The 18270-nt window shown below is 35.4% G+C and overlaps 1 protein-coding gene across 1 annotated transcript in view; it reads right to left on the bottom strand.

Moving 5' to 3' along the window:
• The window catches only part of HDAC9 (histone deacetylase 9), a 1023935-nt gene that overhangs the window by 57454 nt on the left and 948211 nt on the right, over nucleotides 1–18270 (bottom strand). The window contains exon 25 of the mRNA XM_056118063.1: nucleotides 6357–6441. Within this exon, the coding sequence (XP_055974038.1) occupies nucleotides 6357–6441 (85 nt within the window). The remainder of the gene's footprint in view (nucleotides 1–6356; nucleotides 6442–18270) is intronic.

Genomic DNA, 18270 nt, shown 5'->3' with positions numbered 1-18270 from the left:
TATATATATATATATATATATATATATATATATATATATATAGGGCTGGAGCGATAGCACAGCGGTAGGGCGTTCGCCTTACAAGCGGCCAACATGGCCGACCCGAGTTCGATTCCTCCGCCCCTCTCGGAGAGCCCGGCAAGCTACCGAGAGTATTCGATATGCCAGACACAGTAACAACAAAGTCTCCAATGGAGACGTTACTGGGCCCGCTCGAGCAAATCGACGATCAATGGGAGGGCCTTTATTTTATTTATATATATATATATATATATATATATAGGCATTTAGATTAATAAAAGTGGGGACACACAAAGGTAGCGTTTAACATTATCATAGCAACAAACAGGTAAAGACACTCCTTTAGGAGTTATCAAGGATAAAATCTCATCTGAGGGTTCAGCACTCCAGATTACTAGGAGATCTGCTCAAGGGTGGGATTCCATCCAAGGTGTATTGCTTTCTCCTTTCCTTAGCTAGTAACCCATTTAAACAATCATAGTAAATTACCTCTTACAATATTTCTAGTCATTTTGTATGAACACAGTAAGAGATATTGAGCTTAAAGATTGGTTCTTACTGGGGACATCTCACTATATATTCCAGACGTAGTCCTCAGGCCAGGTTAGTTTTTCCTAACCCCATCAGGGTCCTTATTCAGTTATTTCTTTTTGGGTCATGACAGAGTTTGTTCATGACCGTACTCTTAACTTACAGTTAAGTATTATGGCACTTGGCCTGGCCCAATTTGATGCCAGGGTAGCTCACAGATTGCCCTCAGTTCATCCAGTTCCTCGTCAGGAATCTGCTTTTGAGGTTCTAGGAACTGAGGGCAACTGAGGCTCTTGATCACTTGATCACTTGACTTCCTGTTAATCATCGATTTGCTCAAGTGTGTGCCAGTAACGTCTCCATTTGTTCCTGCCGCATGCTAGTGTAGCCCAGTGGCTTCTGTTCGTTCTAGGAACACGAAGAGCCTCAAACTGATCATTCATGATCTTGATGAAGAAGTCTGACCATCTGGTAGGTGGGTGGACACGCGGTTTTTTGACATCCTGTGGAATCCAATCGGAAACAGCTCTAGTCCAGCGGTCGTCTCTAAATCTCATTACGTGACCAGCCCATCTGATTTTTGACACCTTGGCAAACGAGACAGCGTTCCCTGATTCTTGATCGTCAACGGATGTCGAAACTCCGGATTCTTTCTCTCATTTGAGTGAAACGTGATACTCCAAGCATAGCTCTTTCAGTATCTCTTTGGGAGACCTGAAGAGCCTTCTCATCCTGTTTGCGTAGGGCCCAGGTCTCTGAGGCATATGTTAATGCAGGAAGAACAGTGGAATCAAAGAGATGTGCCCGGAGCCAGAGGTTCTTCGTCCTCTTAGCTATTTCTTCGAAGCTCTTGAAGGTGTTCCAAGCCACTGTCTTCCTCCTGCACAGCTCGGGTGCTAGGTCATTTGTCATGTTGACTTCTCGACTTAGGTACACATAGCTGTTGCATTCAGCGATGGTCATTCCGTTGAGAACGAATGGGGCATCAGGAATGAGGCTGTTTCTCATAAACATTGTCTTCGTAAGATTCAGCTATAGCCCGACCTTTCCACACTCAGGGTCGAAGTCGGCAAGCATTGTGCCGCTTGGCTAATGTTTGGTGTTATTAAAACAATGTCATCAGCAAAGCGGAGGTGGTGTAGTTGCCAACCATCTATCTTCACTCCCATTCCCTTCTTGTACAGTAGTACAGTCCTGCTGGTTTTCCATTGGGACGGAACCTTGCATTCAGACACGTAGCGTTTGAAGAGCCGAGCCAGCATATTGATGAGTACTGAAGGCATGTTCTTCAGGTGTTCAGGTCTGACTTTGTCTGGGTCGGGTGTTGTTCGTTTCTTTACTGATGAAATGGCATGATGGATTTCAAAAGTGAGAACATTGGGAACAACATATCCATCCTGTGGAATTTGGTATGTCGGCGGGTGGACATGGCTATTGAAGATATTTGAGTAGAAGTCATGGATAATCTTCTCCATTGCTGTTCTGGAAGATGTGATAGATCCATCAGGACATCGGAGGGCAGTCATCTTGGTCTTGTAGTTGGCGAAGGACAGGCGGGCATTACAAATACTTTTCCTGGCTTCTGCCTCATCTACCAGTACTTCTGCTCTTCTCTCTTTGAGGTCTTCCTTGATCGCATCTCTGCACTGCTTTGCGAGCTCAGACGTTTGCTTGCGGTTGCCTGAGGTATGCGCCAAACCATGTTGGCGAATAAGCTCAAGAGTTTTCGAAGACAGGCATTTTTTGTGGCTATCTCTCTCTTGGCGTTCCTCGCACAATCATGGAGGTGCTGAACCAGTCGATCGTATTCCTCGTCAATGTTGTCAACAATGGCATCTTCCCATGTTGCCGTAATAGTGCCAAACAGCTGCCAGTTGGTGGTCGTTCTGGGACTTCTCTTTTTAAACTTTGCAGCCCTTTCTCCCCGTTCTATGAAGTAGAATTTTGCACGAAGGAGATGGTGATCCGATCCTGTTTGGAATTTTGGGACAACAGCGACATCGGTCAGGCAAAACCGTAGATTGAATATGATGTGGTCTATTTCGTTGATGTGTTCTATTTCATTGTTCGTTCTTGACTGAGGCTCAAGTCAAGTAAATATGGATGCCCAGGAGTAAATATTGTTTTGGAGTCAATTAACTCCCATGTTACAAAGCATAGCAGGAACCATCTTTCTGTGTCTATACAAAAAGAACATTGCTAAATAAACCACACAAACGACATAACGGAAAGAGAAAAGCAATATAGAATTATTAGTGCTTGATGGAATTGCATGTGCTTCAGTTGCACTGTTGGGGGAGTGCCTCAATAAACCTTAAGCTCCTTGCAGGAGGAGCAAGGACAACTCAGTGCTATCCAACAACATACCTCTTGCTAATCACTATTAAATGGACTGACGCTCTAGATTTAGACAGAAAACAGCTCTTCTGGAGCTGGGCATAGGTCTTTCTTTCTCTGTGTTGTACATAACATGTGGTCGCATGGATTCAAGAATAAAACTAGTCTTATTTATTTATTTATTTGACTGGAGCGATAGCACAGCGGTAGGGCGTTCGCCTTACAAGCGGCCAACATGGCCAACCCGAGTTCGATTCCTCCGCCCCTCTTGGAGAGCCCGGCAAGCTACCGAGAGTATTTGATATGCCAGACACAGTAACAACAAAGTCTCCAATGGAGACGTTACTGGGCCCGCTCGAGCAAATCGACGATCAACGGGAGGGCCTAACTTACTTACTTACTTACTTACTTATTTTATTTAAGAATTGTGGCTTATAATAGTATTAATATGCATGTTTTAGGAATACAATGTTACTGCACCAAGCCAGCCACCAGAGAACCAACATTCCTCTGCCACTCTCTTGAAGTCTTCCGTACCACTCTCCAACTCCGAAAACTCAATTTAAACATCTATCAGGATTTCCTGGAATTCTTTTGAGTAGAACTGCGAAAGGTATGGCTACTGAGTGCCCTCTATACCATATATCCATGGCCCAGAAGGAGCACTTCCTCAGAATCTCCTCTTGGTGAAATCATTGGTTGTCAAGGCCTTAAAAACTTATTCCAACTCTTCCTGCACAAATATGACTATTCTCAATGCCCATGCTCTTTTGCTCCTCTAACCTCATCCTTATTAGCAATTCTTCTTATATGAATGTAGGGGATAGGATTCTAGTCTTCCTGATGATTGTCACCTACTTCCCCAAACTAGAAGATCTTAAAATATAAAAAACGCAAATAATAGAAACATTAAAAATATAATGAGTCAAAATCCATGAAAAGAGCTGGGTAGAACCCTTTACTAAAAGTTAAAGAGAAAATTGGTTATTAAATAGAATATTGTTCAGCACTGGAGAATGCATTTTGTGAAGGGTACATTGAATCAGAAGAGTGAGATTCCAATCCATAATGAAAGAATCCTTGCACAGTAAATTTTGGCAGTAGAGTGACTCCTTTACAAACAGTGAACAGGTTTGTTAGACTAGAATAGACTGTACATGTCACTAATAATGTCAGTAGTATCAAAGGAAAAGACATATTAGCAGGGTTCATTGATAGAAAATCATATAATACTATAGACAACAGTTTAATTTCTAAATGCCTATATTAATAAAACAGTCTTTTGTTTTTGTTATGCTCCTTAGAAATATTCCCTTTTTTGTTATTTTGTCAATATTATTTTCAGTCCTTAAGTTCAAATTCAGTTCCCATCAAGACCAGCAAACAAACTGTGGCCTTCTATAAACTTTTCTTACTCCCCTAATACCTTTAATCTCAATCTGTAAGGACTTCAGAAAGAAATGGCTCCTTCTTCAGATCTGAGTGTACTATAGGACTCTATGTTGGAACAATACATTTCAGTGTCTCATTTGACTGTAAACTGCTTATTGTCATATTTCTCCCTTATTACTCTCTATAATCTTTGTCCTTGATAACTTATCAAACTATCACTTATCAACATCTGGTAAACTCTCAAGAATGTGATATGTGATATGTGATAAATGTGATAATGATAAAAATATATACAAGAACCAGAGATTTTGTGTATACTTTAGGAAACTGAGGTGTGTATATATTAGAAAAAGAATGCTCAGAACAAAGAAGACTATATTTTAAAAAACACATTTTTATAGTATTGATAATCCGGTGTACATTGGACTGAATGTGAAAAAATATAAGACTATCAATGATCACTTCAAGATTCCTTTACTTGAGACTGGAATAATTTTAACATGTCTCTTATCCTACTCACAGTGAAAATTTATATTCAAAACCACAAATTTTATATTCAAATTTATGAAACACTATTTATGATTCTATATATTTTTTCATTCTATTATCTCAGATTTGTATAAAGATATTTGATTTCTAATCTTATTCTTACTGTTGCTCTTGTTTGGTGGATGGTTTGGGTTATACACAGCAGTTCTCAGGGCTTATTCTGGGCTCTGTGCTCAGGAATCACTCCTTGGCAGTACTCAGGACCATGTGTGATGAATGAGATTCAACCAGGGCCAGCCATGTGCAAGTAAAGTACAGTATCTTTTCATGCCCCCAGTTATTTTAATGTTTGTTTCTCTGTTCTCTGAAATTCATAATTAAATCAGGTATGATGTGTAGTCAATACATGTTAGATAACTACAGACCTCAGTGCAGACATGAGCAAAATTAAGTTAGGTGCGAGATAATTTTGTGTTTCATATTATGGTATGATTTAAAAATGTTCACCATTTCAGATAAAGACCCAATCACATCATAAATTCATGATGGAGCTATCTCTTTATCCCCATCATGTTAACTTTTATGGTGCTTCATGTTTATTTCAATGGCTGTATTTGCACACATATTGAAATTTAAAGATAATAACTCATGACAAAGTTACACTAATGTTTTTGGAACTGGAAAGAAAACATGACTTTCTTACATTTGTTTAGTTCAAATTTCTAACAGTGAAGTTTTCTTTTTTTGGGGGGGGGGTTACATCTGGCAATGCTCAGGTGTTACTCCTGGCTCTGTACTCAGGAATTACTCCTGGCAGTGCTCGGGAGACCATATGGATGCTGGGAATCGAACCTAGGTTGGTCGTGTGTAAAGCAAATGCCCTACCCACTGTGCCATTGCTCCAGCCCCACTAACACTGAGGTTTTTCTATTTGAACTTTTACCCTCTTCATCTCCCCCTGCCTCCCTCCTTTCTCTCTGTCTCTGTCTCTGTCTCTGTCTCTGTCTCTGTCTCTCTCTCTATCTCACCGCCCCCCCCCACACACACACACACGCACACACACATACTCTTTGTTTTTCGGTCATACCCAACTCTGCTTAGGGATCACTTCTGGCTGGCTTGGGCACCCTGTGGATTTTAGGGGTTGAACCTGAGTTGGTTATATCCAAGGTAAGAGCTTTACCAGCTGTACTATTGCTCTGACCCACTTGGTCCTCCCTTGACAAAATTAAAACCAGTAGTTGTTGGATTCCCAAATCATTAGGGAACAATTTATGCTTAGTTTAATCTGGGCAATATAATGATACTTTTTATATTGATTTTATTTTGGGTGGTAAATGCTTAGAGTTAAAAATGGGAAAATTAAAAGTACCTGGAAAATACGAGAAAAACAAAATACTAAATCTAGAGTTTCTGAGAAGTTTGTGGTATTAACAGCAACACAGTAGCATATACGACTACATGTGTAAACTGTACTGAATCTCACATGGGGAAACTCAGATATGCTCTTCATGAACTCTAAGCCCCATATAAGTTTAATTATTTTCACTTTATTAAGAAAGAATTAAAAAACTTAAAAGACATACTTTGAATTTCAATGATCTTCTGTAAAGAAATAACAGCATTCATATTCGGGGTTTGGTGGAGAATATCTTCTGCAAGTGGTTCCAACTGCAAGAATAGTAGATAATAATATGAGCAGAATATTATGTATATAGAGTAAGAATATCAGAAACAAAGCAATGTAGTCGAATTAAAATAAAAACTTTTCCCAAGTACCACTTACCATTTTGTTGATACCAGTTCTAAAAGTACGAACATTTTTGGTTTTTTGTTTCTTAGTTTTTTGGCAGTCAGTACAACTGAATTCCAAGAGGATTTAGTTTTAATTGGTAACAATATGAATCCATAAAGTCCCTAAAGCAGGTGCATGCCTGTGTATTATTCATTAAAAATGGGAGTTACCTATGTAATTTTTGTAGGCTCCTCAGAACTCAAATTCCATCATGCCTGTATATGCATCTGGGATTTGAACACAAACCTGGAAGTTGCAGTAGATAGAAAATGGGCAGTCCATTATCTATACTCCTGCAGACCCCTTTGAAAAATATATTTTGCTTTCTATTGAGGCACTTTATACTTTTGGGAACTTCACAGCTACTCTTACTCAATTGCTATTGAGTAAGTGGTAGAGAAGAAAAACAATGGGAATATAACTAGGTTTCCACTTTGCTTTTACTTTAGTCATAATTATGCAGATGTTCATGTGGAACCACGGGACAAATTCCTGTCTTGCAAATCTATCATGATCTCCTGGAATTACACTGAATTTTTATGGAGAAACTCAGCAAACACTGCTCTGCAAGAAATAGAAAGGAGCTTTCCATAATTTATGGAGTGTTTGGCAGAACTAATCTGATGAAGCATCCTTGGGAATTCTTTGGTGATGTAGTTTGGTGTGCAGCAGCAGGAACTGCAGAGGCAGAGTACTTGGCAAACAAATAGCTGTCCAAGTATAGGGATCCAGAAAAAAAAAGAAAGTAACAGTAACAAAGGAATTCACAATAAAAAGGAATGTCGATAGATAATTTAAAGTTAAAGATAGTAGACCTAAATACAATCTAATTTCCAAGCTATAATATGAATGCAAATTGATGTCACTAGATATGGTAAGGAGGTAGGACCTCCTCCTAATCTCTTCATCTGTATGGGGGAAAAAACCTAAATAATGCAAGGATTCCAGGTTTTCATGGCATACTAGTGAATCTGCATCCCTCAACCCCTTCTGCACCTCCCAAAGTACTGCTGATTTGATTATTCTATACTTCAATCATGGAATCTAAAACAACAGTATCTTTCTTCCAGATGCCATAGGACAACATACTAGCTCAGGGCTATTCATAGGAAAATTCACTAAATATAACTTTCCAGAGTGTTTTTCTTAGCTGTCAAAGAAAAACCTTTAAAATATAGGTTCATTTGCAATACAGGTTGGCGTATACAAGAAATGTGTTGGTGAAAGATGCAGCGATTGTAAACTCTTCGAAGCTGTTAAAATCATATTTAAAAATTCGGTATTCAGAGAGTATCTGCAGGAAAATGTTATCCTAATAACACTTTAACTTAGAAGTATTGAACTATTGACTGGATGGTCACTTTGAAAATTTTATTTAAAAATAATATTATTTAAAATATTTAAAACTATCATTTAAAATAATATTAAATATATGAGTTAAAAAGGGTTATGCTACCTTGCTTATAGTCATTTCTTTCACTTCTACAGTGAAACTTAGAGCAGTTCATTTGAAAAAGAAATCGGGTAGATTTTACCAATAAAATGATTAGAAACCCAACTACGTTCAGATACATGAGAATAAAGGCTTGAGATATTATCAGCATATTTTTTTCTTCAAAAAACTATCCTATGACTTTAGTATAAAAATTTCTGACAAATGCAAAGATGCTTACTACTGGAAAGTAAGCTATAGGCAGATCATTAATGTAAAAACCTCACTTTTGGAACTCTCTCACTGAGGTCTGTGGGCTATTTTTAAGACCTGGGTTATGTAGCAAGTAAATGTGATTCAGGGTGTTGAGAGTGAAAATACAAACAACCCTAAGCCTCCAAATTGGGAAAGGCAGTTAGATACGATAAAGTTGTGTCTACTTATAAAAGCAACCTAGAGAATTAAGGCAATTACATTGATAATTTAAGCCTCCCAAACCATTTCCCTGCATGTTTTAGGGGAATGACATTTAGAAGATTTAACCTTCAGTAAATTGGCCCAATTTGTTTCATTTTGAGGGTATACACACAGACAGAGCTGAATTCAGAAAGTCTCAAAGTAGGTTCTTTCTTTTTTCCTTGGGTTGCTCTGCAGAGAAGGCAATGGGTAATATTCTCAGTTGGCAAGAAAGCAAGCAGCATTTAGACTCTGTTTTCATAAAATTAAAACCTTGTATAGAGGGACCACAGAATTGAGTTGTCTTTCTAAAGTTTGTTGATTCAATCAGTCACAATTATAAGCACTAAAAATGTCTGATGGAAGCAATGATTTAATAAATATTTATGAGTATCGGTCATTTATTAGTAATCTAATAACTAACTGTAATGAAATAATATAAAATAAATAGTCATTTTAACAAATTTGGAGCAAAGAATATGGAGTAATGCTGTATTATGTATTTAGTTTGGCTGATAAGATGTAGCTAAAACATTGGCTCTTAAACACTAGTAACCAATTAAAAGATAAAAAAGGAAGTAATACATGCAAACAAGATAAACTTTGCATGCACCTCTCATAAAAACATTAAGTGGATGCAGATAGAGTGACATCATGCATTGTGCCTTTATTGAGCAATTCTATCAAGTAATGATTAGTACTGTCTTGAGATACATAACTTTCACACAATCTTGCACCACAAATTTCTTAATAACACATAATGCATATAAAACTTAACTGCAACTATTACTTATAACAGTCTTTTAGATAATTTTTCAGATCCAGCTTTAAAAAAATTTATTCTTCGTCACTTTTTACAGAACGGTGCATAGCCATACTCATATAATTAAGATATTTATTTAAGTTGTGAGTACCACAGAATTCCTATGTACTCCAGATGTTTTTATATACCATAAAGATTGTGGTCATTATTATGTTGTGAATAACTTTCAAATTCTTTATTATAAGATAATTTAAAAAATTAAACATAGATTTAGCTGGTTAAAATACATTTCTGTAAATAGGTAGAGAACATTCAGGGAAAAATACTTAGCTTAAAAAAATGGGAAAACCTCTTAAATTCCTTATTTGAAATAAGATAGACATCTACATTTACCAAGAAAAGATATTTATTTGTTCTTGTTAGCTCTTTAATTATTTCCTAAGTGTGATATGTAATTTCACACCTGCATACCTTTCTTTATGATGTTACTATTTTTCTTTTCTCCATTCTTTTTTGGATTGCTAAAATATTACTAAACTATAGAGTGGAAACATAAGCAAGCCTGCTTTCTTCTTTTCTATAATTCTCAGAGTGGGCAGATTGCTCCCATATCTGCCTCTCTTTTCCATACAAATACTCTTATTTAGCTTATTGCTGTTAGACATATCTTTCATTCTCTACATTTTGAGGAATTTAGAGATGAGTGTAGAGCTTGGTTATGGTCACAGTCCTCCCGTTGCTCCAAGATTTGCTCGAGCGGGCCCAGTAACATCTCCATTGTGAGACTTACTGTTACTGTGTTTGGCATATTGAATACATCATGGGGAGCTTGCCAGGCTTTGCTGTGCGGGCGAGATACTCTTGGTAGCTTGCCGGGCTCTCTGAGAAGGGTGGAGGAATTGAACCCAGCTCTGCCGGGCTGGGCCAGCTGCACGCAAGGCAAATGCCCTACCACTGTGCTATCTCTCAGTTGTGTTACAAATGACAAATGCTGAATTGACAGTATCAATGTTACAAACCACAATGCTCAAAAGAATATACATATATATATATACATATATGTATAGAGAGAGAGAGAAAGAGAGAGAGAGACAGAGACAGAGACAGAGACAGAGAAGGGATGCATCTGCCATAGAGAAGGCAGGAGGTGTTTGGGAGTGATTGGAGGGAATCTGGGTACACTGGTGCTGGAAAATGTACCTGGTGGAGGGAGAGATGGGTATTGGAATACTGCATGACTGAAATCCAATCATGAACGACTTTTAAAAAATAAATAAATAAATAAATAAAATTTTAAAATGTTGAATTGAGGAAACATGATTTGAAGAAAAGTAAAGCCACAGAAAGGTAGCTTTTATTCTGTTCTTTGCAGCTAACAGATCTATGTGGAACAGTATTCTAATTTGTTACCTACTATAATCAGAGCACGTAAAAATCAGGAAGAACAGCATAAAAAAGATTTAATAGTCATTTTTATTTCTAAAGTGAAATTCCCAGGTAAAGCTTCCAGATAGTTACGTTCTCCATTCATTGGTTGGGTATCTTCATTTGTATACAGTTTTTCTGAGATATATAAAAAATGTATATAGAGAAAAGAAAGACAATAAATAAGCAAATACAGGCTAAGAGAATGATTGGAAGAAAGGGGAAAAAGAGAAAAAATAAGCAATAACACAAAGATTAATAAAATGAGTTTAAAAGCTTTGTACATAATCTTTAATCCAGTTTTAGAAGTGAGACACTTGTATCAGATTTTAATCCACAAATATAGTATGTTCCTTTGCTTATGTGAATATTTAACTTCCTTAAAAGTAATTTATAATTTATATTTATTCCAAGTATTTTTGACTTTTAAAAATGTTTGTGCTGGAGCAATAGCACAGCGGTAGGGCGTTTGCCTTGCACGCAGCCAACATGGCCAACCCGAATTCGATTCCGCCGCCCCTCTTGGAGAGTCCGGCAAGCTACCGAGAGTATCTCGCCCGCACGGCAGAGCCTGGCAAGCTACCCGTGATGTATTCAATATGCCAAACACAGTAACAACAAAAGTCTCCAATGGAGACGTTACTGGGCCTGCTCAAGCAAATTGATGAACAATGGGAGGACAGTGACAGTGAAAAAATGTTTGTACATGTAAAATATGAAATGTTTATGATAAGAAAATTTATTTTACATTTATTTAAAAAGTTTTTGAAAACATTCTAGATTTAGCAGAGTTTTAACTACAGTACAGTTACCCTATACATTTTACCTAGTTTCCCTTTTTTGTTAAATATATAAAATTATTATAAAACATACTAATTTTCTGGGGCTGGAGCAATAGTACAGTGGATAGGGCATTTGCCTTGTTTGTGGCCAGCCTGGGTTCGATTCTCAGCATCCCATGTGGTCCCCTGAGCACCACCAGGAGTAATTCCTGAGTGCAGAGACAGGAGTAAACCCTGTACATCACTGTGTATGACCCAAAATAGAAAAAAAAAATTAATTTTCTAATTCATGGGTGAAATATACTTAAATATGATTTTATTATTAAATATTATTTAGTTGACTGTATATCTGTATATCTATAAAAATACTGATTCTAATAATGTATATGAAATTATCGACAGTCCTCCCGTTGTTCATCGACTTGCTCGAGCGGGCTCAGTAACGTCTCCATTGTGAGACTTCTTGTTACTGTGTTTGGCATATCAAATACGTCACGGGGAGCTTGCCAGGCTCTGCTGTGGGGTCGAGATACTCTCGGTAGCTTGCCGGGCTCTCCAAGAGGGGCGGAGGAATCGAACTCGGGTCGGCCATGTTGGCTGTGTGCAAGGCAAACGCCCTACCACTGTGCTATTGCTCCAGCCCATATAAAATTATATATATATATAAAATTTCATTTGCATAATTTTGAAACTGTGATATTATCTTGTATATCACATGTGACTAAGAGATATTTATTTCTCTCCAATATTTGTGTGCTCTATTTCTTTATAATACCCTCCTGCATTATCTAGAACCAATAGTGTTAAATAAAGTAGTAAGAATATCCTTGCACATTTTTTATTAAAAATGTTCCTATTTCATAATACATATTGTAGAGTCATTCAAAGTTTTAGTGGAATTTTTAACAAAATGGAAATAAAATAATGTTTTATTTTATAAGATATATACATAAATAATTTTAATAGGATACCCTTATCCTATTATGTCCCTTATTTGAGCAATATTAAATTTTTAAGTTCATGAACATCAAATGTTACATTTGTTGGCATTAAGTAACTTAGATACTATTTTAATTTCCTGAGATAAATGATATGTTATATGAATTAAATTACTTCAAATTTACTGAAAGTTGCCTTTTTTCTCCAAATAGTATCTACTTTTGAAGATGATACAAATATCCTTGAAAAATTGCATTCATCTATTATTGTGTCTCATCTATTACATATTTCAATATAGGGAAAGTTTAACAAATACTGAAATCTTCTACTTTCCTTTTATTCTCTCTTAGTCTTGTCAGTTACTGAAAGAGCTGTGCTTAAGTCCTTAATGATGACTGTGGTTTTGCCTATTTTCCATTTATTTCTTTAAACTTTTTACTTTATACATTTTCAAGTTGTTATTAGATACTCAAATTTTGAACTGTTTCATCATCTTCAAGTTTTTAGAGTATTTGGACACTATGGATTTTTATCCGTAGTTTCTTTTTTCATTTTAAAGTTCCTCTTATTGCTACATAAGATATTCTATGGCAGTATTTGTAGCTAATTTTTCTTTATACTTTACATTCAAATTTTTACAAAGAGCATTTCTTTAAACAATATTTTTTACATTGCCATAATATTTGCTTTATTGCTGAAGAAAATATATATGTGCTTTCTGGAATTGATCAACTAATTTATTAAACTTTATTTAAAAATGAACAATGGACAAATTTAACTAAGACTCTCTTGAACTAAAAAAAACAATAAAAATAGCAAATTCAGATATTTTACAGAACTTCAGTACTTAAGATTATTTTATAATGTCATAAGGACATAAAAAATTATAGAGTAAAATTGTGTTTCCATGTATACACAGGCAAAAATAATGTTACTGAGTCATAAGTAAGTAATAGGCGAACTTTTCAATTGATGTCCTTGATGGGTAACCTTGATCAATTATTTGCACGCATTAAAATTTTGTATTTTAAGTCATGCCATACACGTACAATTTCTGATGAACTGTGTGATCTTCTGAAATGAACAATAAAATATTTTAAAATACTTTGTAAAAATCGGGCTGGAGCGATAGCACAGCGGTAGGGCATTTGCCTTGCACGTAGCCAACATGGCCGACCCGAGTTCGATTCCTCCGCCCCTCTCGGAGAGTCTGGCAAGCTACCGAGAATATCTCGCCCGCATGGCAGAGCCTGGCAAGCTACCCGTGATATATTCGATATGCCAAACACAGTAACAACAAAGTCTCCAATGGAGACGTTACTGGACCCGCTAGAGCAAATCTATGAACAACGGGAGGACAGTGACAGTTGTAAAAATCATATTTTTGTTCAGTTTTGTTTTGGGGTATATCCAGCTTCCCAAAAGAATGTTTTAAGGAAAGAATAAAAAGAACTTTTTATGATTTAGAGTTTTGAAAAAACACTTAAAACCAAAAGGAACTAGTTATAAAGAAAATAATTGGTAAATTTGATTACATTAATTTTTACTTATTAAAGAATAATAAACATAAAAAATAGACAAGTGATGTCAACATATGAATTTAACAATTACTATAATTATCAGTTATAAATATGGATATACTATTATATATCAAAAAGAAAGGAATTTTTACCTTTTGTGCATCACATCTGAAAATGCCTAGTGAATACTTCTGGCTCTGTGCTCAGAGATCACCACGGTGATGCTCAAAGGCACATACACAGTGTCATGGATCATACCTGGGTTGACCATATGCAAGACAAATCCCCCCTCACCTGCTGCACTCTTTAGCCCCCAAAATTATTTTTTTAATTATTTTAAAAATATTTTAAAATATCATGTGATATAAGGATAGAGTCATATGCTGCTGCATATTCATTGAACTCATCAAGCAATTTATAATTTATTAAATTCATATCATGTTTCAAGCAGTTTTCAGAATTATTATCACATTTTCCAATTTAAATGATTATGACAATCACTATGAAAACATAATTTGGTACTATCCACAAACTTTAAGCAAATGGAGATCCCTCCATCCAGCAGAGCCATTTAGATGTTTACCCAGCAGAAACATGTATACAATGTATCAATAATTTAAAAAATGTGCATCATAGCATTACATATAACAGTGTCCCAAATTTGAAAATTTCTCAATATCCATGAAAATTGGAACTGTCATATATACCATAAATTTCATAGAATTTATTTTATGGAATCAAAATCTGTATATAAAATGTAAAATAACTATATGAATGCAACAAGATCGATAATTTTTTTTTTTTTTGCTTTTTGGGTCACACCCGGCGAAGCACAGGGGTTACTCCTGGCTCATGCACTCAGGAATTACTCCTGGTGGAGCTCAGGGGACCATATGGGATGCTGAGAATCGAAACCCCGCCGGCCATGTGGAAGGCAAATGCCCTACCCACTGTGCAATCACTCCAGCCCCATATCTATGAATCTTAAAATAATGTTAAACAAACGTTGCAGCACTGTAACACTGACCTCCCGTTGTTCAACGATTTTCTCGATCAGGCACCAGTTATATCTCCATTGTGAGTTTTGTTACTTTTTTTGGCATATTAAATACACCATGGGGAGCTTGCCAGGCTTTGCGGTGTAGGTGGAATACTTGGAGGCTTGCTGAGCTCTCTGAGAGGGACGGAGGAATTGGAACCCAGGTTGGCTGAGTGCAAGGCAGATGCCCTACCTGCTGTACAAACGTTATCATACAAAAATATTGTATGATTTACACGTATGAGGTTAAAAAATCTGTAAATTAAAATTCTAATTTAGAAACAGAAATTAATAATTTGAGTAAGATGAAGATGATTAAAAAAAGAAACATGGGGTCCACTTAGGGGCTGACATTAGTAATTTTTTACTTCATTGGTGGTTTTTACGCTTATATATGTCATTTTTGTGAGAGATTCATTGAATTGTACATTTATTTCTCAAGAAGTATTCTGAATGATTCTTATATTTTCCAATTAAAATATTTTTAAAACGAATATTTTCTGACATAATGGAATAAGTAAACTAAGTCTGGATTTTTAGATCATATTTTTCTACTTATGGTGTCTCTAAGAAACCAAGTGAGATTATAGGATTTACAACAAAAATAATAAGTAATGCTCATAGATGTAGGCCACAAATTCATGAATATAGAAATGAAAATCTCCTTAAAATGAATAAAACAACTCAGGAAAAATGCAAAAATGACTTAGTTGCCAGGATCAAAATACTATGAAACTTTAAAGGAATATGATGATCAAGACCAAAGGGGTAAGAGAAGCATATTTCTATACTAGGCCTGACCTTCTTGCTGATGAATTATTACCAATTCCCTAGTGAGGAGGGATTGGAGGTTAAAATTCAACTTGCATTTAAATAATTGTCTTAGAGATGTCTGCAATTAGTTGTACATGCTTAATTTGATTGCTTAAGTAAATCTGGTTATAATTTTTCCTAAATTGTGATTCATGAGTCATTCTCAAAATAACCCCATTTTATTTGAAGTCACTAAAATCTTTGACCAAAAAGCTTGGGGAAAAATAATCTAAATCAGCATGGAATCTATGATAATCAAGTCACCGACACACTATTGAGATTACTCAGATTGAGAGGGCCTGCTTCTTATCATATTATAGGTGATGAAGAGTGGTCTCATACAGTAATACAGAAATATCACTGAATAAGAGAGTTATAAATCTATGTGTGTGTGTGTGTGTGTGTGTGTGTGTGTGTGTGTGTGTGTGTGTGCAACTATCAGGAGGATCAGGAGACAAAGGGTACTATCATAGAGATGCAGCTCACAAATGATACTGAAGGAATTCCTTAAATGCAGTAAGAAGGAAAAGTGGGCTAGACTTAGATTATTAACGTGATAATTGTTACTGTTCTATACTGAATTTTATTCAAAGTTTTATAGAATTGGAGAAATGTAGGTTAAGTAATGTATCTTCCAATGGATAAAATGAAAAAGATCAATGAAGTTACATTTCTGCAATCACTATCATATTCACTATAATATCCTTAGATTCCATGGCATTCATCTGTGAAAACTTTGGACATAAAGCACCTATAAACACTGCAATAACTAATTAAAATTGAGCTCAAAGATGAAAATGGATACAAAAGCCAACTTAAGAAGATAATATATGCAGTTAGTCAAAGAGCTCAGCTATCATTATTTTTGTCTAAGCAATGAAGTGCTAATTAAAGAATGAGAAACCAGTTCCCATCACACAGTTGGAAAATCCAATATAGAGAAAAATGTTTATATTTAACTAAAGTAGCACTAAAAGAAATGTATGTACTCTGCTAATGCTTAGTTTCTCAATGTAATACCCATAATTTTGACCATGATGGGTATAAAGAAGACTGAGTCACATGTAAGTAAACCAGAAAAATCTATCTTGTTCCTGCTAAGAAATTTAAAATTTGGTGAGTCCTTGGTATTCTTATCTTCCCTTGGTTTATTATTTTTTCCTTTTTCTAATTTGATAATTTTATAGATTTAAACAGTTTTTCCTCTAACTTTTTTTTAGGTGATGAGAATTGTACCATATTTTTATCCTAACATTAATGTTTTTTGCTAAGTAGACATGTTTCAATCATGTAGCAGTATGTGCTAGTAAATGTTTAACAGCCAACTTTCCAAGAAATAGCTGAAGAGTTGTAATTTGTAGCATTTTCTGTTTTTTTGTGGTGTAAATACCCTATAGTATACTTCAACTATCAATCTAATGTCACTGATCTCAGATTTGAATAGAGAAATAATCCACAATTGGCTCCCACAATCCATGAGGCAGCTCCAATCTATCATTGATAGAGTATTATTTTAGTAGTAATACAAAGAAAACTGTTTCTGACAATTCATTTTTAATGCACTCTTCTTCTCTTGCACGACATTCTTTCTTCCTTAAAAATATTATTTTAATTTTATCCCAAAATATAAATCTATTTGTTCAAAGCTTCCATATTTTTCACAAAAATTCTGATAGCTAAGGGTATCCCATTTCGGTATCCCATTTCACTTATCTAACCTCATCATCAACATACAAAGTATCCTTTATTTTGCCATAAATAAAACAAGAAAATAACAAAACAGAGCCATCAACAATTCTTAAGAGTCTTAGTATCTTTCTATATGTTTTTCTATTAGAAGACGTAACTTCTTTTCTTTGGTTTTAGCTTGTCAAGTTTTCATTTTTATTTAATTCTATGGGTAAATATTATTTCATCCATTTGAATATTCTTCCAATCATGTTTATAAAAACAAAAGATTTCACACTACATACCCCAATTTCCAAGTTTCTTTTCCCTTTAATTTACTCCTATCAAAATCTTTGAGAAGAACATAGAGGCTACATAAAAGACCACACAATCACGGGCAGGCTAAATGCAAGTCATAGTATGTTTGCTTCACCATTGAAAGTGAATGTTTTCCTATTTTTGTTGGTATCCTGAATTCAGGTTCCCCCACCCTACATTACTTTTTTAGAAAACATTTTCTGAAAAATCTAAACACAAACATACAGAGAACCTCATAATAGTGTTTTTTTCAGGTAAATTCATCTTTATTTGGCATTTGCTAAAACAGATGAGCCAAAAACACCCATAATTCATTTGTTTCTTCTTTTCATAAGCCAAGTCAAAAAAAGAAATGTGACCTTATAGGCAAAATCTAAAATTAAAAGTATCTTCAAACAATATTTTCCCCCAATATTTTTACTCTTTCTTTATATTACTTATGCAATCCCTTTCAGAATGTGAATGGATTTAAAGTTAGTAAAAAGGTCATGGAAAATGTTATTCTGGATGTTTCCTGTACACAGTTTTTCCTCATGAATTTCACTATTTA

This window comes from Sorex fumeus, unplaced genomic scaffold (genome assembly GCF_029834395.1).
Source record: "Sorex fumeus unplaced genomic scaffold, SorFum_2.1 ptg000037l, whole genome shotgun sequence".
Lineage (NCBI taxonomy): Eukaryota > Metazoa > Chordata > Mammalia > Eulipotyphla > Soricidae > Sorex > Sorex fumeus.
The sequence above is the reverse complement of the archived record's forward strand: the minus strand, read 5'-3'. Positions and strand labels throughout refer to the sequence as shown.